This window comes from Phoenix dactylifera, chromosome 8, assembly GCF_009389715.1.
Source record: "Phoenix dactylifera cultivar Barhee BC4 chromosome 8, palm_55x_up_171113_PBpolish2nd_filt_p, whole genome shotgun sequence".
NCBI classification, from domain to species: Eukaryota; Viridiplantae; Streptophyta; class Magnoliopsida; order Arecales; family Arecaceae; genus Phoenix; species Phoenix dactylifera.
In genome coordinates this window covers 7,461,800-7,486,204 of record NC_052399.1, presented here as the reverse complement: position 1 = coordinate 7,486,204, position 24,405 = coordinate 7,461,800, and the positions used below count along the sequence as shown (strand labels likewise).

Below are 24,405 nucleotides of genomic sequence, written 5' to 3'. Positions count from 1 at the left end.
CCTTGCCAGTCAGATCTGATGTGTTGTGCAAGTCACTCTGATGGCCTCCTAACATATCTGCGAACGGCACGGAATGACCTTTGCCGACACTTCTAAGTGTGGGCAAAGGGCAACGATTGACCGACGCAAATAAGTGTCGGCGGAAGCCCAGATAGGCCCGACGCTTATAAGCGTTGGCCTATCCTCAGTTTCTGCCGGCGCTTATTAGCGTCGGCGGACTCCAAAATGGGTCGATGCTCATAGCTTCCGTTTATGCCGACGCTTTCAAAAAGCATGGGCAAAAATATTTTCCACCCCCACCTACCCAACGCTTTTGCGATGCTTTTGAAAGCGTCGGCGCAAAAATTACCGACGCTTATAAGCGTTAGTACAGGCTTTTAAAAAACACCAGAAAAGACTTTTTTTTGTAGTGATCCAATAGTTTGAAAAACCTATTCTTATCCTCCCGAAGTTTGATTTTATCCAATACTTTAACTCATAATTTAACAGAATGTTAGCCAAACCGTTAACTTAAATAGAGCCCCAATGTCATATCAAAAAAAAAAGACCAAACTAGCCTTAAGTGATATAACAACCACTGAACCACCCAAGAAGGAGCCATGAGATGCCATGGGTTTGGAGCTTGATCTTAATGAATCATCAAAGAAAAAGCTATATGCCAGAAAAAAAAACAATCTAGATCTCCCAAATAAGTGGATGCCTCTAAAATTTTCTGTTGTAGCAAATTAGTATAAGAGTTTTATCGTTTGACCCTTCTTGTTCATAGTCCAAGCCAAGCCATAGAACCGCAACCGATGTACACTCTAAAACAAAGAGTTCTCATGCACGTACTAATTTAGATCATTTTGATGATAGGCTGCCCGAGCTATCATAATTTTATGTAGACAGGAATCTTTAGCCATAATGACAATGTTAAGAAATCATGTCTATGGTATTAGACAAGTAGAACTCAGAATCATCAACTGACACACCAGCATCCCCAATCTTTGTGACGTGGTAGGCGGAAAAGTGAAAACAAAACCTGATCAAGAAGAAGCTCATTGGCAAATACTGGTCAGAAATTAAAGACGTCGGATATTGGTTGGGAAGGAAGCTTGTCATCGGTTGCTTATTGGATAGGGACGCTCATGGTGGGATGGCGAAGTGAAAAAAACCCTAGCCACTCAACTCAAAGAGAAGTAGACTCTTAAAAATGGAAGACTCCAAAGAGATCGAACACTCGAAAAAGTGAAAGAGAAGCCTTACTTTCTTATAAGAATAATTTTAACTTTCTACAATAGATAAATGATTTCACTAACGCTGTCAATTTAACTGGGTAAAGTGCAGATTTTACAAAATATTCAGTATAAGTATAGTAAACGTAAAACTTATGAAAATTTTTGTAAGATTATTTTGGTTATTTTAAAATTTTTTCTAACGTGGCAGTTGGGTCCTATTAAAAATTAACAGTTTGACTAACATTGTGTTAAATTATAAATTAAAGTATTGAATACAAAATAAATCTCAAAAGCATAATTTTTTTATACTACCGAACGTAAATGTAATTTACCCTAACCTTAGTAAGATTTTTTCATACCTAAATATGAAGAGAAAGCAACACTAGAGTAGAGCTGAGCAGGCTCTCATCCGATCAATGTGGCAGAGGGAACTCAGCTATGTCACAAAAAAGAGTAATATACGTCAAGTCCAAAAGATCACCAGCATGATAGCATCGTAATGGCACAGCGAAAAAGGTTGTTCCATTACATAATTTGGTTGTCAAATTACATTTCCAATTCATATGAAACCATCCATCTCATTTCTCATTGAGAATTTGTCTCACGAACCAAAGAATATGATGTACAAGCCAAGGAATGGCAACTGCAATATTTTTCTATGGATACAGAGGGGACACTTGACAATCTCACTGCCCCCAACCACAGCTTCTCAATTCTATGAATAAGTTCAGGAATGACAATAGAATGAATTAACATAATAATACAGATGTAAGCCTCTTCCACTCCAGTGATTGATGACCTTTCCATAAGCAGAGATCAGCAGCTGACGTAAGTTATAATGCAACGATCTTTCCCTGGGTCTTATGGCCTTCAATTGGGGTTCCTCCATAACACCAATCAAGCTCCAAGAGACAGCAAAGCCGTTACAGTTAGCATCAGTTGACACGAGTTACTATGTAACGACCTTTCTCCAAGTCATATATGGTCTTCAACTGGGGTCTCCTCCATTTTGACACCAGCCAAGCAGCAAAAATCAGCAGGGTGGAGACCACAAACAGCAGCAGTGCCAATGAGCCAGGTTGGACCATAGATGTGATCCAACTGGAGTGGTATGACCTAGCTGCGATAGTCTGCATGATGAAGGCTCCCAATGCCCATTCTACTTGGATGTTACCCGCTTGATTCGCAAACACAATCCTGCTCAAAAAGGAAACTGAGCTATCTCAAGAGGTCTATCATATATACTACTTAAAACCAGCAGAAAAGATGTCCAATGCTGAAACGGTGATCCTAAAGTCAGCCTTCTTAGTACGTATATCCTGATTCAGACACATAACAAGATATATTTGTACCCTAGGGTCCTTGTTTCCTCCAAGCCACAAGGCTCTTAGCCTTCTTTGTAGTGTTTCTGCCACTATTTTTTGGTTCTATGACTAGATTTCATTCCTGAACATATATAACCATGATTTTAACAAGGAACACATTCTAATGCTAAAAAGTTTCTTTCACTATGAACTGTAAGTGTCTAATTGACCGATAACCCAGCACCATTGTTCTATGCATATGTTAGTTTCATCTGGCAGTTAACCCAGCACCATTGTTCTATGCATATTTTAGTTTCATCTGGCAGTTAATAACTGACCATGGCATTTTATTCAAATTCTAGTGTTTAGTCCCCTCCTTGGCCACAGGACCAGTGGAAAGGTCACAGAAGGCGAGCCATTCAAGTAATTTCTGAGGAAAATATTTTAGACAGTTCTACATTTAAATTAAATGGATTTAGTGCATGTATTTGCATAACATACCACATTGGAAATTGTGTAAAATCAACATAGTTGGCATACCTCCTATCATCCAGAGCGAAACCAAGACTGTCATGCAGTAGGGCCACTATGTATGCTGAAGAGAAACAATAACGTGATAAATCTTCCTCAGCCAGAGTATGATACTTTTCTTTAAGCTTTGACCAATACTCTCCACAGAATTGTTCCCCAGCCAACATCAAGTCAGACAGAGACGAAGTTGGACTCAGCCCAAAGAACTTACGAAGACAGAAAAGTAAAGCTATTAGAAGTGCATACACAAAAGAATTTCTTTGTAGGAAAGATGAATTTTATAACCATAACCATGCAATTCAAAACATTGCAGGGTGAGATTTTGTGTGCCGTATGTTTGGTGTTGCAAACATAAAAAGACAAAAGAGTTATTGAAACCTTTGTGGTAAAAAAGAAATTCTCAGTTGCTAAGAAGCTCCCTTGTAGCTTAGGTATGAAAGTTGACCCCATGTGGCATTTCTGATATAAGCAATTATCTGCATACCAAAAACAAAAGTAAGTAGTCCAATTTGAGAAAACAATGAGAGGGGGAAAAAGATAAGGAAAAAACAGCATCTTCATAAAAATCATTCAGATCAAATGGCAGATATAACCACTCGGACAGTGAAAGAATGACCTCAGAGATAGCAAGTCATAGTAGTCACGTCAAAAAGAAACAGAGTATATGGTAAGCTCATTTCAGATATTCAACTGCCATAAGATGCTAGATGGTTATGATGAAAGAAAAGTCATCTGCAGCAATCATCTCAACTATGATAACGTTTTTTTGACTGGCTCCTGACAATGAAGAACTTTGGGAGAACAATATGGTTTTGGACAAATCCGAACAAACCCTATACATCGATACCTTTAGTGCTGCCACGCAAAACTCCTGGTAAACCAAAATCCCATTTTGACTGTTCTTATATATGGAACTTTATATTGGGAAGCTGACAAAACCTGGAAATTACAAGATATGCAAAAGTGGCATGCAGCATGCTTAGCATGTGATAAAATTTGATTGCTGCAAATTACTCACTTCACTTCCACCCAACTGATCAAAATAACAAACTCAAAACATCAAACCGGGAGACTTTATATCACTCTTATAGCTAAAACTAAGAAAGCTGATATAGTATAAAATTCATATGCACTCTCAACATCTAGAACAACAGAACAATAAGATGTACAAGCTATACATACATACATACATATGTCAGCATAGCTTCAAGCTACAACGAAGTTTATCAAGGCATGTCAGTTAAAGCCACATGATAGGTGGTAGTTGAGAGCATCCGTGCTACCTTTTTCTTTCTGTAGGAGTATTGATGCAGCAGACCTACATGCTGAAAAGTTACCACCTGCCTGAGCAATGGGTTGATGTTCCAGCTCTGAATTGGGAACATCAGCTGGTTCCCCAACATATGAATATCCTTTAGGAGAACAAGGATCTATAAGGATTCCCTCCTGCACAGATTCTGCAGCTGCATTGGAAGAAAACATTCCGCACTTACAACAATTTCCGACGTAAAGAATTTGCAAGAATCAGTAGGCACCTTGTCTCAAAAGTGCTATAATCACAATTATTTCCATAATTTATTGCAGATATTGGATGTTATTTATCTGCCAATATATAGGAAAAGTTTCACTTGGAAAAGTTGATCAGGTTAAATATGGATTGAGTAGGAGTGCAGTGGGGAGAGATCAGGTTGTCCAAATTCAGGTTAGCCTCGCCCAAATTACACCCCTATATATGAACCAAGGTAAATGTTGGCATATTGTACTGTAGATGCGTCATGCTGTCTCTGATTTGCACAGTGTACCTTTTATGCTATCAAGAATTTCTTCTATATGTTTAATAATATGCTAATGAATTTCACCTGCATTTTGTTCAAAAGTGATCAGAATATGGTTTCTAGTTATTTATTCAGGGAGCGGGGCCGGGTGGTAGGGCCCTCATGTGCTTATCATTCCTAAACGTGTACTTAATGTGGCAATTACAGATGGCAAGAGGAAACACGGTCCTGGAACATCTCTCTTGTTATTTAATTTACAAAATGGTATGTGCGTACGACCATCATGGAATAACACTAACTGAAGCAGCGACTTACATGCTTTTGGGCTTCTTGAGCTAAGCAATTTCTGAAGTGATTCATGTGCCACATTCTGCAAGATACAATGTGTTAGAGGATGTTTTTAACACAAAAATCCACTGACCTAAAATGTAATTCAGATGATATATGTAGTTGTCCTACCAAACTCAATGTCGATTTCAACTGAATTAATATTTTTTTAAGAGGCAAAATGACAAAGAGCTTGTACGGATCTAATGAAGGGTAAAGGCAAGTGTAGATATAATATTGCTGACAGTTCAAAAAGTGGTAGGTCAAAAGCATTGGACTGATTTTGCAGGTAAATCACCTGACCATAAAGAAGAAAGCTGTTGCTGTAGAGGTTATAAGTGGTTTCCCCAAACTTAAGCACCTGCAAGAACTCTGCAGGCAGTGGTTCATTCGAAACAAATGTCACCTAAAATAGCAAAAAAAGAGACTACAGTCATAGAGAGTTCAAGCACCAATCAAGAAGATGTATGATCAAAGTTCACAATGTTCAAATCTAAAATAATGCAATCTGAAGAAGATTCACGGGAAATTATGTGGAAAAAGCAGCTTCAGCACATGGCCCCCCATCCTCCGACCTCTCCCTCTCTTAACAGTATCATAATTCTCCCCCCCTCCTTCCCAAACTCCTTTTCCGCACCACCTCAAAAACACCCCCGAAGGAGTACATATAGGCATTAGAAATTCAATGGCATTCATCGAATACATATCAGCCATCACTCTGCAACATTGTTGCATGAAGCAGAGAGAAACCCATGCAGTAGCAAGGAGAAATCTTTTATGTGCCTACATTTCACTACTTTTTTATGACGTTACATCTATCGGCTATACTAGTCCTCAGTAAGCCAACTCAAAAAAAATTTGGATAACAGAAGTTAAGGATGCCCATAATTTTGTCATTGAAGAATTTATACAATAATTTTGCCACATAGGTATTTATTCAATGTTGTTATGTGCTTAGAAAGTAAAATGTTAGATTGTAATTTATGTTAATCATAGCCCATGGGAATCATACATTCTTTAGAGAACATCCACTAATTTACTTCATAAAAGAAATCAACTGTTAGGTTAAAGACTTCATTAAGATTATTTAAGCAAGAACGAAACAGAGCAAGTCAAGTATCTTCAATAACTCAGATAAAAGTTTTGTATCAATATTTTTTAAAAACTCAGTTAAAATCTTCATATAAGGGCTTGTTAGGATTCCAACAAGTATTTTGGTGATAATCACAAGATATAGAAGGAAAAGTACAAAAACCTGTGCCGAAGCCCCACCAAGTTCAATTATCCCAGTGGTTTTTTGAGGATCACCTCCTAGAGTTCCAAGGGCATAATTTGCAGCAACCCAAGCATAGGTGCCTTCATCAGAACCTGTAGCAATAATACCACAGATCATTAGGCTTCCAATTCTGTGAACAAGAACTCAATTTTCAAATCATGAGAATAGAAATAGTTAAGGAATCCTCTATCCAAGACATCAAGAGCAGAATCACATTTATGAGCTCAATGCATGAGAGTAAATGACCACCAAGAGGTTGAAACACAAAGTCCAAAAAAAAAACTAATAATAACATTTTCCATGTTGAACACAAAAGGTGATCAAGCAAGCCTTGTCTTATAATATATTCATTGTCAATTTTGGATCCAGGTGGTGAGCACACATTGGAATATCAAATATAGAGGTATCGACAGTTTGGCATAATATAGGTACTGCACACCATTAACAGACACTACTTAGCATGTGCCAGCTCAAAACAAACAACACAGTGCTTTAATATATACCAAAAGCATCTTACAGTACTCAAAGAAAATACATTTGTTTCTTGGGCATCTATGTTATTTCAAATGCTGTTTGATAAGAAGTAGTTCTGTTTTCATTTTAGCAGGATTATAGAGTCCCATGAAGTGAAGTCAGTTTTTTCCCATACACATTGCTGAGGAAGACAACATAAACTTATCATGCTATGGAGAAAATGGCATGAACTAGTGGTATTAATATTGAGTTAAACAATCCAAAGCGAAGATAACTCAAATTTGAACTCTTAATTTGAAAATCTTAATTTTAAATAAAATCAATAATTAAAATTTGAAAATTATATTTTAAGAGAAATACTCAATAAATTAATACTCGATATTTTATGTGAAAATTATACTGTGTTTTCGAAACCCATAGATATTGCAACAGAATCTAAAACATCAAAAGTTCAATCTAACTGGACTGGGCTAGTCCATTATTTTATCATCACAATGAAAAATGAATCGTATGCCACTTATCTGCTCAGCCTCCACCTATGCTGATGCCACAATGCCACTAGCTCTAATTAAGGAGAATCATGCATCACTACCATCAAGTCAAGCAACTCCAAATTTAGCAATAAAAAAAAAACAGTATGCTCTATATATCCAATAATGAGACATCAAATAATCAACTTTAAGCACCCAAACTAAAGAAATAAAAGGGTTTGCTAGTGTTACGATGGTTTGAAGAATGATTTTGCCAACCATGATACTGTTTTCTTACAACTTTAAAGACCTACCATTTTCTTCCAAAGCTGTAGCTCTGCCCACTGAATTCTATCTAGACTTACACTTCCTTTCACACAAACTGTTAAAATTCCACGAGCAATGACATGTCTGGAAACTGAGTAAGCTTCATCAGTGAACCTTAGAATCCTTAACACAACAAACCATTTGTGATTTTGCATATTATTTGACGTTGAAAGCTATAAATGAGTTCTCAATTAATACCTAAAAGTTAATAAAATTCCTAAAACCATAAAACCATTATAATTTTTAACTTTGAGTAGAGCTTCCCAAATTCGTGCCTTTTCTTCTCTTACCATCTTTTTTTCCACTTTCAACTTTCCCTCAACTTCCTAAATTTTAAAAGTCTTAATCAGAGATAACAGATAATTTTATGATTTCAGAACTAAGAAAACTCCAAAGGCAACCTAAATTCCACCATTTCCAATACTCAAAAAGATTTAAAAAATTTCTGATTTCAACATTCAAATGAGAGACAATATAAAGAAAATCCCTTTTTCCCAAGCTTTCAACAAATTCCTCAGCTTTCAATGAGCTCCGATATTCACGAGCATCAATCTATAAAAGGTCTACTAAAGGAAACTGAGGAAAAAGGATATCGTTGATGCATAAATTACCCCTACCTGGTATCACAGTGGCCCAATCGTCTTGGAAGTGGAACCCAGAAGACCTCAGGACCCTCCTGCAGGACTCCAATATGCTTTCCTTAACTTCCACAGCGAGCATTCTCAGGCCTGCGGTCGCCATTAGCCTAACGTCCGTCTTCTCCCACTGATCCTTCGCCACCCTCCCCTTCGCGAACTCCAGCAGCTCCGCCAGCGACGCCCCCGCCCTCTCCGGATCCCCGGAGAAAGCCGATAGCCCCGGGGTGACCCTCATCACGGCCGTCGATCCCCAATCGATCGACGGGACCATTCCGCTCTCGCCCTTGAACCCGAAGACATGGATCCGCGTCCCGGAGCTCCCAGCATCGATGACGATCCCGAATCGAGGGGAAGGGGAGCTGAGGGAGGCGATGAGGAGGAAAAGGACGACCGCCACGGCTGCGGCGGCGGCGACGAGGATCCAGAGGGTTCCACGGTGGTGGCGGTGGGCCGGAGGGGAGATCCGAGAGAGGAGGGAGGGGCGGGGGGGGAGAGGGCGAATGAGCAGCTTCGGGGCGTCCATTTGAGGCGTGGGATGGAGGATCGAGAGAGGAGACGGAGAGGGGTTTAGAGGCCAGGAAGAGAGGAGGAGAGAGAGGGGAGGTGGGAGGGGATGGCTCTAGGGTTTGGGCCCAAGACCGCCTCGTGGAGCTCCTCCTCCTCTGCCTCCCCCAGCGAAGAGAATGGAAGAAGGGCGTCGGTGACTTCGGGCAGAGAATTTACAAGGGAGGGGAAGGAGGAGGGGCAGGGGCAGACCCGCTTTTGGAGGATCCGGCCACGCGGGCTCCGCGGACCAGGAGACGGCTCCGCGTTCGTGGGTCCCGTCATTTGTTGGAAGGTACGTTGTAATATTAATTACAGTAAAAATACATTTTTACCCTTTTAAGTTTGGATGTGGGTGTGTCATCGTAGCACAACACTTGGTACCCATCTCTAAATTTTCAACAAAATGACGGCTAAAATTATAAATCTATCATTTGATCAAAAAAAATTATTATTATTTATTTGGGTGGGGTTTTGATGCCAAGAATATATATAATTAATACCGAGAGATGCTATTTAAATATAATAATAATAATAATATGTAAGTTTGTATCTATTGTTTGTTATCATCAAAAAAGGAAAAATTTTTAACTCCATAATTTCAACGGTTTACTATTTGATTTTAATGATAAGAAACAAATGAATTTAGTTCATTATTATGATTATAGCAAACAAATAAAAATTAGGAATTAAAATTTTTTTTGAAGGCAAATGCTGGAATTCTGAACATGTTTTAGTATTTTCAGCCTAACATTTTATTGAAATATAATGTTAATACAATTCTTGATGATATGGAAAGAAGATTTATTTATGTAAAATTTTTATATTCAATATATTTTTAAATTTGGACGTTGGCTATGAGTAATAGGATCTGCAATCTATCTATCCGTAGCTGTAATTCAGGCTGATATGTGTTTACTTTTTTAGCTGTAACTTTTCAACCAAATGTTCTTTTGAAATTATTTTTATTAGGTTGGAAATTTAACTTAAAGGGCTACAACTTTTATATTAAATATATTTTCAAATATGAACGTTAGCTAGGAGTAATAGGGTCTACAATCTATCTATCCGTAGCTGTAATTTAGGCTGATATATGTTTATTCTTTTAGCTATAACTTTCCAACCAAATATCCTTTTGAAATGATTATTATTAAGTTGGAAAGATAACTTACAGAGCTACAACTTTTATATTAAATATATTTTCAAATTTGAATGTTAGTTATGAGTAACAGGGTATGAAATCTATCATCTATAGCTATAATTTAGGCTAACATATGTTTACTCTTTTAGCTAGAACTTTTCAATAAAATGTTCTTTTGAAATGATTCTTATGAGGTTGGAAAGATAACTTAAAGGGCTACAACTTTGTCTCTAGCCACGAAGTCAAATTCAGCCTTTTGATTTGTCAAAAAGGTATTGCAAAGTAAAAGACTAAATCTGACCCGAATCCGCCTACATTAAATATGTTGAAAAAGGGTTTCCAAAGCTTCAAATTATTTCAAACGGAAAAATGGCTTCTCAAGCCTATAAAAGGAGGTTCACACTTCATATTACAGAAAAGAAAAAAAAGGAAGGAAGAGAGATTCATAGAGTTTGAAGAGAAATCAAGAGAGTCTTGTGCTTACAAGTGAAAATCTTTTTTTGTTGAAAAATTAAGTGTAGTGCTTTCATTCTTGTTATTTTTGATTAAGTATTGTAAAAAAGTTGTAGAGCTCTTGTTAGCTTGAGTGATAGAGAGTAATTGCTTGAAAATATTGTACCCTAGATAAACAAGGGAGTGTTTGAGGGAGTAGATAAACCAAGGACTAGCTCGAATAACACTAAGTATAAAGATTGTTTGCACCCGAAAAATAAGCAGTTTGTAAAGCTTTGGATAAGCATAGTGGATTAAATCTCAGGAAGGAGTCCTAGAGAGTGGATGTAAGCTTACAAGGAGACCGAACCATTATAAACCATTGCATATTACTTTTCTTCCCTTCTCTTTTTATTTTTCTATACTTAGTTGCATGTTTGTGATTATTATTTGCTATACTTGCTGCATCTAGTTTATTTCATTAGATCCAAAAACTTGAGGGAATTTGATTTTATTTTTGCATAATTTTATAAAACCCAATTCACCCCCCCCCCTCTCTTGGGTTGCCTAGTTGGGCCAACACTCTTCCTTCCTCTTCTCCCTGCAGTGGTCCTCCATCAGCGGCTGGTGGTACTTTTCTCTTAGAAAAGATAGCTAACTAATCTGAGGTGCTCCCTTCCCTTTCATTGGTGGAATGAGAGACTTTTCTTTGTCCGCTCCGAGCAACCATGGGGGTTTGAGACCGCATGGAGGGCGCCTTGAACCGACCTGAGTCGGCCCTCGAGGTTATCTGGTGATGATTAGAGGGCCTTGGACAAGCTTTTGGGATCTCGATCTAAGGATCTTGCCTTGTAGGAGCTGTTGTTCGAGGCGACTCTCATTAACGTCGGTCTGAGCCCGGTCGACCTCCTGGGTAAGCTCCTCTTGAGCTCTTCCTTTATCACCTCGACGTATTCTTTTCTGACTTCATCCTCGATTTTGTAATTCTTGCTGCCATGAAGTTTGATCCCTAACAAATTTATGAGAGGAAGTGAAGAAGAGGTCGGCTATGGTCAAAGAAGATGAGGCTCCTCAAAAAAGAAAGTAGAGTGGGAGTCTTCTTCAGCTGTTCTCGCTAGAGTTGTCATGGACGTCGGATCCCCTCAAAAGAAAGTACCTAGGAGGAAAGTCTCCTCGGTTGTTGCAGCCGAGGTCACCTTTGGGGTTCTCCCCGAGGTTCCAGCTTCTAAGGTCCATGGCTCGACTTGGTTAGGTCTGAGCTGTCTGCTAGCCAAAAGCACCTCCTGCCTCAGACCACGTTTCTGGGTTTTACTCTCCGCGGTGGTCAATCCGAGAGTTAGACTTGGCTCTGGCGAACCCTAGGGTGGCAAAGGAGTTGGTCGAGGCTATGCGGCTCCCAGCTGACATGAAGACCATGCGCTCTGGTGGCTTTGATAGGTTTTTCAATGATGCCTACACCATGGTTATTCAGGCAGGTCTCTGACCTACGAACCTTCGTGTGGTCCTTTACTTTGGTTACTAACTCTTATTCCCCTTTTGTGGAGTGATTGATTAAAACCCTATTTGATTTTGATGAGCTCAAAGCATTTGAGTATATTTCTTGTTTACTAATGAATTCAATTAAGTGTTTCAGTGAAAATCTTGTCTAAGTGTCTCAAGACTTGGTTCATAGTTTTTGGATAAGTTAAGAAGTCAGCTTGAACCAAAGTCTGAGACTCGAGTCGACTCCAGAGTATCACGAGTCGACTCCAAGCGTATCAAGTTCACTGGCACGAGCTCGAGTCGACTCCGGATCAGTACGAGTCGACTCCGACTGAGAACAGACAGACGAACAGAAAGCTTCAACTCAGAACCTGTCAATGAGTCGACTCCCGAAGTGTGCGAGTCGACTCCGATGTTCACCGAGTCGACTCCAGGGTAGTAAGAGTCGACTCCAAGAGGAATACAAAGAAAAAGTCAGAGAGCAGTTTTCGGGTCTGAGATTCGAGTCGACTCCAGTGGAACGCGAGTCGACTCCGATGGTTGGCAGGTCGACTCCAAAGACAGCAAGAGTCGACTCTCAGCAGTACACAAAGAAAAAGTCAGAGGGCAGATTCTGGACTCTGAGATTCGAGTCGACTCCCGCATTACGCGAGTCGACTCCGAGACTCCGCGACCACAAAGAAGACAGAAGACCAAGTTACTGCCTCTGAAATTCGAGTCGACTCCCAGACAGCTAGAGTCGACTCCAAGGCAGCTTCACATCAAAAGGGCAGAAGACCAAGTTTCGGAAACTGAGAGCCGAGTCGACTCCGAGGAAGCTCGAGTCGACTCCAAGACTGGACGAGCCAAAAGACAGAAGATAGGGAGTTCGGGCTCTGAGCGCCGAGTCGACTCCCAGGACAGTCGAGTCGACTCGAGTGGACCAAATTCAAAAATACGTCCACGGACTTCATGGGATGAGCCGACTCCGAGAAAGCCAAGTCAGCTCCAGAAGTTGGCGAGTCGACTCTGGGTCAAGACGAGTCGACTCCTAGTCGCGAAGGCAACTTTAATTCAAATCTGGAACAGTTGCAGAGTCGACTCCGGAAAAGTATGAGTCGACTCCCGCTACAGACGAGTCGACTCCTGATCGCGCGAGTCGACTCCAATCCACCAACGGACACATTGTCAGACTGTACAGAGTGTGCAGAACGAGCAGAAAAAGCTCTCTAACGGCTAGTTTCCGTGGGGGTTGGTTTAAATAGCCACAGAGGACTGTAGCAAGGCAGAAAAACAACCATTCCACTCCAAGTATTCAAGCATTCAACTCTGCAACTTGTTCTTCAACGAGAAAAAGGGAAGATCTGCATTTACTGCATCCACCTACATCTTCCCAGCAATTAAAGAAGCTCCTCCTGCATTCAAGTCGACTACACATTCAAGAGGAGACCGAAGTTTAAGAAGCCATTCTTTTTCTCCACTTAAAAGCGTTTGAGGGCTTCTAAACTCCTTTTAGATTATATTGTCTTTCATCTGCTTTTGAGAAGCTTGTTTTTCTGTTTGTCTATTCTATTTACAACTTGTATTTGCTTGATTCAATCGGGGGATTGAATCAAGGGTATAGAGGTTAGTTGGTGAGCCTAGTTATTAAAACCAACGTGTGTAAGGGTTTGATTGTGATCCCGGGAAAACAATCGGGGTGGTTCTAGTCGGTGAGCCTGGGAAAACCGACCGAGTTCGTTGTGAGCTCGTAAAACAACAAGTTTGGTTGTGAGCTTGGAAAACAACCGGCTGTAATCCAAGGGGGTTATAGTGAATTCCCAAGTGAGACTTGGGGAGTGGACGTAGGAGCAAGGGTTAGCTCCGAACCACTATAAAACTTGGTGTTTGTGTTTGATTGTCTCTCTTCTTCTTCCTCTCTTATCACTCACAGCACATAGCATTTAATTAAACAACTTGCAATAGTTTTAATTAGTCATCCACAACGTTTTAAATATCTAAATTATTTTAAAACCCAATTCACCCCCTCCTCTTGGGTTGTCTATCTGGGCAACAAGTGGTATCAGAGCCTAAACTCTTCCACCCAAGAGTAAAAGATCAAAATGACAACCCTATTTGGATCTTCCCACATTGAGGGTCAGTCCACCCAAAGACCCCCATTCTTTAATGGATCCGACTACTCATATTGGAAGGCTAGGATGAGAATATTCATCCAAGCCCAAGACTATGAGATGTGGACCATTGTAGTAAATGGGCCATACATCCCATCCATATATGTAGAGGGTGTCACGGTACCCAAACTAGAAAAGGATTGGGATGAACATGACATGAGAAAGGCACAACTAAACTCTAAAGCTATGAATGTGCTTTATTGTGCCTTAGATAGAAATGAATTCAATAGGGTCTCTACTTGCAATTCTGCAAAAGAGATTTGGGACAGACTTGAAGTGACCCATGAGGGCACGAATCAAGTCAAAGAATCCAAAATAAATATTTTGGTTCATAAATATGAACTATTTAAAATGGATTCTAATGAAACAATTACATGCATGTTTACTAGGTTTACTGATATTGTCAATGGCCTAAAAAGCCTTGGCAAGAACTATACTAACAGTGAGCTTGTCAGGAAAATCCTTCGGTGTCTACCAAGGTCATGGGAAGCTAAAGTGACCGCAATCCAAGAAGCCAAGGACCTGAACAAATTACCACTTGAGGAGCTTCTTGGATCCCTAATGACGCACGAGCTAACCATGAAACAACACAACGAGGAAGAGTCCTCCCATAAGAAAAAGGTAATAGCTCTAAAATCTACTTCATCTAACAAGGACTTATCTTGCAGTAGCAGCAGTGAAGAAGAAGAACATGAGGAAGATGATGGTGAGGCACTTCTTGTGCGCAAATTCAGAAAATTCATCAACCACAAGAAGTCCTATCATCAAAGGAGAGGCCCCTCTAATTCCTACCGCAAGGACAAAGGTAAGGAAAGGGAAAATGAGGGGATTGGGTGTTACGAGTGCAAGAAGCCGGGTCACATAAGAGCTGAGTGCCCTTTACTGAAAAAGGGGAGCAAGTACAAGAAGAAGAAGGCTCCTGTCACAACACTATCCGACTCCGATTCATTATCCTCTTCATCAGATGATGAACAAGAAGAGAAGGCCAATTTCTGCTTCATGGCCAATGAAAATGAGGTAACTTCCGACACGCATCTTGATTTTTCTTTTAATGAACTTTATGATGCATTTAATGAATTAATGATAGAATATAAGGCAATAAATCTTAAGAATAAAGAACTAAAAATAGCTTATCAATCATACCTACATAAATACGATAAATTAGTTAAGGATAAGGATTTAATCACCAAAGAAAATATAGAACTTAAGACAAGCAACCAACTTTTAACTCAAAAGACTAATACCTTAACTAAAGATAATGAAAAACTAACTAAGGAATTTTCAGAACTTAAAAAACATAAACAAATCTTAAATAAGGATCTCACAAAAGAACTTAATGATCTAAAAGCAGAAAATCAAACACTAACTAAAGAACTTAACAAATACAAACCCTTAGTTGAAAAATTTACATATAGCTCTGAAAAGTTAAATATGATACTCAATAGTCAACGAGCAGTATTTAATAAAGCGGGTTTAGGGTATAAACCAAGAAATAAACAAAAACTTCTTAGTAACTTCTTTGTTAAAGCTGGGGAAACTAAAACTAAGAAAATAACCTGCTTTTGTTGTGGGACTATAGGACATAAGGCAAATGTATGTGACTATAGGAAAAGTAAAACAAAAAGAAAAATTAAAAGGGTATGGGTTCCAAAAGGAACCAACTTGACTAACCATGAAGGACCCAAGAAAACTTGGGTACCTAAGATTATATGATCTACTTGTGTAGGAGTGTCTTGCAGCCAAGGTCAACAAAAACTGCTGGTACTTGGACAGTGGCTGCTCAAGACACATGACGGGTGACAAGGATCAATTTTTCACCCTTGAAGCTAAGAAGGGAGGTGCTGTGACTTTTGGAGACAACAACCAAGGTCACATCATTGGTATTGGTAAAGTTCAAATCACCCCTTCTACTTATATTGATAATGTTAGATATGTTGATGGTCTTAAGCATAACTTATTAAGCATTAGTCAATTATGTGATAAAGGGTATGATGTTATGTTTAAACCATCACTATGCATTATAACAAACCCTAATGATAATAGTTTAGTTTTTAAAGGAATTAGACGAGGAAATGTATATATTGTAGACCTTGAAGATCTTGCAAAACATAACCAATGTCTAGTTGTTAATGAAACTAAGGATAATGATGCTAGTTGGTTGTGGCACCGTAAGTTAGGTCATGCAAGCATGGACACAATAACTAAACTAGTTAAAAGAGATTCCGTGATAGGTTTGCCAAAATTAAAATTTGAAAAGAACAAAATATGTGAAGCATGTCAATTTGGCAAACAATCTAGGAACTCATTTAAATCCATAAAATGTGTCTCTACCTCTAGGCCTCTAGAATTATTACACATGGACCTATTCGGACCAACTAAAACAACAAGCCTAGGTGGAAATAAATATGGTCTAGTTATTGTAGATGATTATTCTAGGTACACATGGGTCATGTTCCTAGCACATAAGGATCAAGCATTTTCTGTTTTTAAGAAATTCCATAAAGAAGTAACCAATGCTAGAGATACCTCAGTAATAGCTATTAGAAGTGACCATGGTACCGAATTCGAAAATCAGTCATTTGAGGAATTTTGTAGTAAAAAGGGGATAACCCATAATTTTTCTGCACCTAGGACACCACAACAAAATGGAGTTGTGGAGAGGAAAAATAGAACTCTAGAGGAAATGGCTAGAACTATGTTATGTGAAAGTAACCTCCCTAAGTACTTTTGGGGAGAAGCCATTAATACTTCTTGTCATATATTAAATAGAGTTCTATTGAGACCCATCATAAAGAAAACACCTTATGAACTTTGGAAAAACAGAAAACCAAAAGTTAATTACTTTCATGCTTTTGGATGTAGGTGTTTTGTTCATAATAATGGGAAAGATAATCTAGGTAAATTTGACTCTAAATCTGATGAGGGAATTTTCTTAGGCTACTCTACAACTAGCAAAGCCTATAGAGTCTTTAACAAAAGAACCTTAGTTATAGAAAAATCTATACATGTTGTATTTGATGATTCTAGTGACATCTCCTCGAGTAAGAAAGATAATTTTGATGATGATGTTGAAATTCTTGAAGAAAAGATAGATGAGATGGCATTACAAGATGATAATCAAAAGTTGAGTGAAGGAGCATCATCAAGCCAAGAGGCTATTGTGGATCATGGGCTAACTAAAGCTTGGAGGTATGCTCACGGGCATCCTAAGGAACTAATTCTAGATGATCCATCTCAACCGGTTAGGACTAGAGCATCCCTTAGGAATTTGAATAACCATCTAGCTTTTGTCTCACACTTTGAGCCCAAACATATAGAAGAAGCCGAAAATGATGTAAATTGGATAAATGCAATGCAAGAAGAACTAAACCAATTTACTAGAAACAAAGTGTGGAATCTAGTTGAGAGACCTTCTGAATATCCAATTATAGGTACTAAATGAATTTATAAAAATAAACTTGATGAAAATGGAACTGTTATAAGGAATAAGGCTAGACTAGTAGCAAAGGGTTATAATCAAGAAGAAGGTATAGATTTTGATGAAACCTTTGCTCCTGTAGCTAGACTTGAGGCTATTAGACTATTATTAGCATATGCATGCTCTAAGGACTTCAAACTATTTCAAATGGATGTAAAAAGTGCATTTTTAAATGGGTATATTAATGAGGAGGTATATGTAGAACAACCTCCTAGTTTTGAAAATCATCAATACCCTAATCATGTTTATAAATTGAACAAAGCACTTTATGGTTTGAAACAAGCACCTAGAGCATGGTATGAGAGACTTAGCAAATTCCTATTAGAACATGAGTTCTCTAGGGGTAATGTAGATACAACTCTATTTCTGAAAAAGAAAAACCAAGATATGCTGTTAGTACAGATTTATGTTGATGATATTATTTTCGGTGCTACTAACAATCGTCTCGGCGAAGAATTTGCTAACTTGATGCAGAGTGAATTTGAGATGAGCATGATGGGAGAGCTGACTTACTTCCTTGGACTCCAAATCAAACAATCTGAAGGATGCATCTTCATCCATCAAGCCAAATATATCAAGAAGATGCTCAAGAAGTTTGATATGGAGGGAAACAAATCAATCAGCACCCCCATGAGTTCATCATGCAAATTAGACCAAGATGAATCAGGTAAATCTGTATATCAGAAACTGTATCGAGGTATGATAGGATCCTTATTGTATCTTACTGCAAGTAGACCTGATATTATGTTTAGTGTTTGCATATGTGCTAGATATCAGGCTAATCCTAAAGAATCACATCTAGTTGCAGTTAAGAGAATTTTTAAATATTTAATAGGAACTAAGAATATAGGGCTATGGTACTCTAAAGAATCTAGCCTAAACTTAATAGGATACACAGATTCAGACTTCGCTGGATGTAAGCTTGATAGAAAAAGTACCAGCGGGTCGTGTCAATTTCTAGGAGAAAACCTTATCTCATGGTTTAGCAAGAAACAAAACTCGGTTGCATTATCTACTGCTGAAGCTGAATATGTTGCAGCCGGGAGTTGTTGTGCTCAAATCTTGTGGATTAAACAACAACTAGAAGATTATGGCATTAAACAAGATAAAATTTCCATTAATTGTGATAATACAAGTGCCATTAATCTAACTAAAAATCCAATTCAGCATTCAAGAACTAAACATATTGAGATACGACATCACTTCATAAGAGATCATGTATTGAATGGTGATGTGACACTCCAATTTGTTTGTACTGATGATCAATTAGCAGATATTTTTACAAAACCCCTAAGTGAAGAGAGGTTTAGTGTGCTTAGGAGGGGATTAGGAGTGATTGATCCATCCTAGTGGTAGTTTCCACTAGATTCATTGATTTTGATGATTAGTTTGTGGTTAAAATAGAGTTTCTCTTCAATGATCATCAAATCAGATCTTAATTTAGTGATTTTCCCTCGTTTGGCACAAACGAAGCATGATTTTTAGGTGCGTGCCAAAGTTAGAGACGACTCGAGTAAGTTTCAGAGTCGGCTCCTAAGGGGGAGTCGACTCGCGCATTTGCGGGAGTCGACTCGCATAAATGGCAGCAGAGGGGGAGTCGACTCACATATAGTCGGGAGTCGACTCGAGGTCTACAGGCACATAAGGAGAGTCGACTCACGCATATTCTGGAGTCGACTCGAGGTCGAGTCGACTCGCAGTCGGGATCCGACTTTTTAACCCTAGATTTGTCGTTTCGAAAACACTTCTTTCTCAAGCCGCCACTGTTCACAAGCCCTAGAGCCGACTCCTAGGTCGTCCCCAATCCTTCCCAAGGCTTTTTCCAATCGATTCTTCACCGGTCTTTGGGTTTTCATCCCTTCCTAGGTCGTCCACGGTCGGTCCCAAGCCTTCTCCGTCGACCTTTCTCTGTCCTTTAGTTTTTTTTTATCCCGTCTAGGTCATTATGCCGCGTAAGACCGTAGTCCGGAAGAGGTCCCGACCCGAGGCCGGTCCCGAGCGGCGCTCCAAGGCGCGGCACGATCCCGCGAGGCCACCACCTCCGGCTCGTTCCCCGCCTAGGGCGGTTCCCGTGAGGCCATTGGCCGGGAAGGCCGTCACCACCGGGAGATATGTCGACTTCGACTATCTCTCCCGGGAAGGGTTCACCATAGGTGATAGGCTTAGGGTCCAGGGCTTAGAGTTTTTCCTTACATTAGACCTCCCCACTTACCCTGGCCTTGTTAGAGAGTTTTACGGTACCGTCCATCGGGGAGATGGGGGTATCGAGGGCACAGTAGCCGGTGTCCCTCTGTTCGTTACGGAGGATCTCATTGCCCACATCCTCCACCTTCCACAAGTAGGGGTGGCTCCCACACACCCTGAGGACAGGGTTGAGGCCCTTACGGCCGTTCTAGGGCATCCACCCCAGTCACCTCTAGACGAGGTATCCGCTAGCTCACTACCGATTGAGGTGCGGATCCTCTTGAGTATATTGTCTAGGTCCATCTTTCCTAAGACAGGGAGATTTGATTTTGTAAATGAGAGAGACCTAGCTCTGATGTTTTATATTCTTCAGGACACTCCAATCAACTTCCCCAAACTCATCTATAGGTATCTGTGTGAGCCCCTAGATAGACCTAGGCTCACCCTCCCATACGGCATGCTATTCACTCTTCTGTTTAGGGAGTACGAGATTCCCATTCCTGAGGGGGAACCCTTTCGCGCATTGCGATGGACTGATCGCACGCGTGCAGGGACCCTACACAGGATGGGGTTTCGGAAGAGAGAGGGGATCTGGGTTAGGAAGTCTTCCCTCACCACACAGACCACCAGACCTTCCCCCAGTCCTGAGCCAGACTCTGACTTTCCAGACTTACCAGATCTTCCATCCACTCCTGCTCCTACCACCTCCGCTGGACCTTCCTCCTCGGCTCCACCATCCATGGAGGGATTGATTCTGAGCAGCTCCGGGAGCTGCGGCAGGAGATAGTTCGAGATCTGAGGGATGAGTTGCTTCGGGAGCTCCGAGGTTCGGTGCCTACTCCCTCTCCTGCGCCCACATCTTCCGCATTGGTCCCTTCCCTGACAGCCGTGACAGACATGACGGCTGAGGTGCGGTAAGAGATATACAACATGAGGACCTTGATACAGGCCCAGTTCCACAGCATGAGTGAGGTCACGAGCACCACTCGACGGATGCGGGATGACATCGGCCGTGACATGTCCACCACCACCGCAGGGGCCGAGCGCTTGTCGAATGTGCTCATCGACAAGCTGGACGGACTGCAGAAGTCAGTACTTGAGCTGGATACGACACAGAGCAGGGCCATCCAGGCCATCATTCGCCAGCTAGAGAACGTGACCAATGCGGTCCAATCACTCGTGGAGCGCATGCCTCGAGGAGATACATCCTCGAGAGGAGGAGCCACATCCTCGAGAGGAGGAGTCACATCCTCGAGAGGAGGAGATACATCCTCGAGAGGAGGATCTACATCCTCGAGGAGACCGTAGCTACTTTTTGTATTTTGCTTTGACATGTATTGCTTTACGTTACTTATTGTATTCTGAAATGTACTTACATACAAATTAATACAATGAGTAGCCGCATTTTTCTTCAATAATGTGCCTTTTGATCTATGTTTGATTGTGTGTTCTGTTTACCTCCTTTTTGATATGATGACAAAAAGGGGGAGAAATATGTATAAAATATGTAAAAGAAAAAATATGTATAAAATATGTAAAAGGAATCAATGGAAATCAATAAAAAGATAAACTCTTAAAACACACAAATTTGTTCTGACTGGATTCGGTACCTCGAGGCTCATTATCTCTCTTTTGGGGCTCCTAATGGAGTAATCTCCAGAATCTATTCAAGGGATATTTGGAGATTAGCTGAATCCTACTCAAAAACAAATTGACAGATTTTTTCTCTAAAAACCAAAATTTCAGTTCAAAAACTTCAAAGCATTAAAAGGAAATTCAAAGAATCAAAACAAAGTAGAATGCATATGTTGAGGGGGAGAATCTGAAATTTTAAGAAAGCTAAATCATTAATTATATATAAGCCAAACAATTAAATGCATGATATGAAGGCTTATATAATTCCAAATGAAAGGGGGAGCTTTAACTCCGAAATTTATTGTTTCACTCCTTTCAAGCTTGGATAAATTGAATTACCAGACATTTGAATTCATTTATGGATTTTATTTGATTGTTTATTGTGCAATTCACCTTACATATACTCAATGTTTTGTTATCATCAAAAAGGGAGAGATTGTGGAGTGATTGATTAAAACCTTATTTGATTTTGATGAGCTCAAAGCATTTGAGTATATTTCTTGTTTACTAATGAATTCAATTAAGTGTTTCAGTGAAAATCTTGTCTAAGTGTCTCAAGACTTGGTTCATAGTTTTTGGATAAGTTAAGAAGTCAGCTTGAACCAAAGTCTGAGACTCGAGTCGACTCCAGAGTATCACGAGTCGACTCCAAGCGTATCAAGTTCACTGGCACGAGCTCGAGTCGACTCCGGATCAGTACGAGTCGACTCCGACTGAGAACAGACAGACGAACAGAAAGCTTCAACTCAGAACCTGTCAACGAGTCGACTCCCGAAGTGTGCGAGTCGACTCCGATGTTCACCGAGTCGACTCCAGGGTAGTAAGAGTCGACTCCAAGAGGAATACAAAGAAAAAGTCAGAGAGCAGTTTTCGGGTCTGAGATTCGAGTCGACTCCAGTGGAACGCGAGTCGACTCCGATGGTTGGCAGGTCGACTCCAAAGACAGCAAGAGTCGACTCTCAGCAGTACACAAAGAAAAAGTCAGAGGGCAGATTCTGGACTCTGAGATTCGAGTCGACTCCCGCATTACGCGAGTCGACTCCGAGACTCCGCGACCACAAAGAAGACAGAAGACCAAGTTACTGCCTCTGAGATTCGAGTCGACTCCCAGACAGCTAGAGTCAACTCCAAGGCAGCTTCACATCAAAAGGGCAGAAGACCAAGTTTCGGAAACTGAGAGCCGAGTCGACTCCGAGGAAGCTCGAGTCGACTCCAAGACTGGACGAGCCAAAAGACAGAAGATAGGGAGTTCGGGCTCTGAGCGCCGAGTCGACTCCCAGGACAGTCGAGTCGACTCGAGTGGACCAAATTCAAAAATACGTCCACGGACTTCATGGGATGAGCCGACTCCGAGAAAGCCAAGTCAGCTCCAGAAGTTGGCGAGTCGACTCTGGGTCAAGACGAGTCGACTCCCAGTCGCGAAGGCAACTTTAATTCAAATCTGGAACAGTTGCAGAGTCGACTCCGAAAAAGTATGAGTCGACTCCCGCTACAGACGAGTCGACTCCTGATCGCGCGAGTCGACTCCAACCCACCAACGGACACATTGTCAGACTGTACAGAGTGTGCAGAACGGGCAGAAAAAGCTCTCTAACGGCTAGTTTCCGTGGGGGTTGGTTTAAATAGCCACAGAGGACTGTAGCAAGGCAGAAAAACAACCATTCCACTCCAAGTATTCAAGCATTCAACTCTGCAACTTGTTCTTCAACGAGAAAAAGGGAAGATCTGCATTTACTGCATCCACCTACATCTTCCCAACAATTAAAGAAGCTCCTCCTGCATTCAAGTCGACTACACATTCAAGAGGAGACCGAAGTTTAAGAAGCCATTCCTTTTCTCCAACTTAAAAGCGTTTGAGGGCTTCTAAACTCCTTTTAGATTATATTGTCTTTCATCTGCTTTTGAGAAGCTTGTTTTTCTGTTTGTCTATTCTATTTACAACTTGTATTTGCTTGATTCAATCGGGGGATTGAATCAAGGGTATAGAGGTTAGTTGGTGAGCCTAGTTATTAAAACCAACGTGTGTAAGGGTTTGATTGTGATCCCGGAAAAACAATCGGGGTGGTTCTAGTCGGTGAGCTTGGGAAAACCGACCGAGTTCATTGTGAGCTCGTAAAACAACAAGTTTGGTTGTGAGCTTGGAAAACAACCGGCTGTAATCCAAGGGGGTTATAGTGAATTCCCAAGTGAGACTTGGGGAGTGGACGTAGGAGCAAGGGTTAGCTCCGAACCACTATAAAACTTGGTGTTTGTGTTTGATTGTCTCTCTTCTTCTTCCTCTCTTATCACTCACAGCACATAGCATTTAATTAAACAACTTGCAATAGTTTTAATTAGTCATCCACAACGTTTTAAATATCTAAATTATTTTAAAACCCAATTCACCCCCCCCCTCTTGGGTTGTCTATCTGGGCAACACCTTTTCAACATGCCCATGTGCTCAGGGAGACAGAGCGGTTGGCCGAGAGGTTCACGAAGCCTAGTTCGATGCTCTAGTTGAAATGGAAAGGGGCCATGGAGCGGGCCAAGTTGCTCGAGGCAAAGATCATGGTGGCCGAGGCAAAGACCAAATCGGTCAATGTGAAGGTCAAGTCGAACGAGGATGAGTCCAGGTCAACTAAAGTCCGCACCTTGGCCATACAGATCCAATGAGGCAGACAGATGAGTTGCCAAGGCCAGCAAGTGGGCGCTTCGTGTCGAGCAAAGGTCGTATAGGCGATCAAAGAGTACCACACCTCAAAGGAGTTTTGAGAGGAGGCCCTAGAGATTGCGGCCAACGCCTTTGGTAAGGGCATTGAGGCATGTCGAGCTCAAGCCCGACGACTTTTCCCAGGGTTGGACTTCTAGGTCCTCGATGACAACGATGACGGCATTGATGAAGGTGGTGACCCTGTCGGTGGCAAAGGCGGAGATGCCAGCAATGAAGAAGGCGCTGATAAGGGCTAGGACAAGGGATGAAGTCTTCTGCCTTGCCATTTTTGTCTGTTTTTCCTTTTTGCTTGAGTAAGCTGAGCTTGATGT

General features: G+C 40.7%; 1 protein-coding gene across 2 annotated transcripts; it reads right to left on the bottom strand.

Annotated features, from left to right (window-relative positions):
• Positions 1-1,717: 1,717 nt before the first annotated feature.
• LOC103718805 (probable apyrase 6) lies at positions 1,718-9,109 on the bottom strand. 2 transcript variants are annotated; one of them, XM_039128838.1, is made up of 8 exons: positions 8,319-9,109; positions 6,410-6,522; positions 5,453-5,560; positions 5,143-5,197; positions 4,336-4,515; positions 3,431-3,528; positions 3,062-3,258; positions 1,718-2,430 (listed from the first exon to the last, which is right to left on the bottom strand). In XM_039128838.1, the coding sequence occupies exons 1-8, from the start codon at positions 8,860-8,862 to the stop codon at positions 2,388-2,390; spliced, it is 1,338 nt and encodes a 445-aa protein (XP_038984766.1). In that variant the 5' UTR covers positions 8,863-9,109; the 3' UTR covers positions 1,718-2,387. The 2 variants fall into 2 exon arrangements, with proteins under 2 accessions (XP_038984766.1, XP_008806007.2); XM_008807785.4 differs by having other exon boundaries at positions 1,718-2,414; positions 8,319-9,101.
• Positions 9,110-24,405: the final 15,296 nt, after the last annotated feature.

Coding starts and splice junctions, on each gene's coding strand:
- LOC103718805 (XM_008807785.4), bottom strand. CDS start 8,862: ATGGACGCCCCGAAGCTGCTCATTCGCCCTCTCCCCCCCCGCCCCTCC. Junction 6,523..8,318: donor TTGGGCCACTGTGATACCAG/GTAGGGGTAATT, acceptor TTATTGCTACAG/GTTCTGATGAAGGCACCTAT. Junction 3,529..4,335: donor ACTCCTACAGAAAGAAAAAG/GTAGCACGGATG, acceptor TTTGGTATGCAG/ATAATTGCTTATATCAGAAA.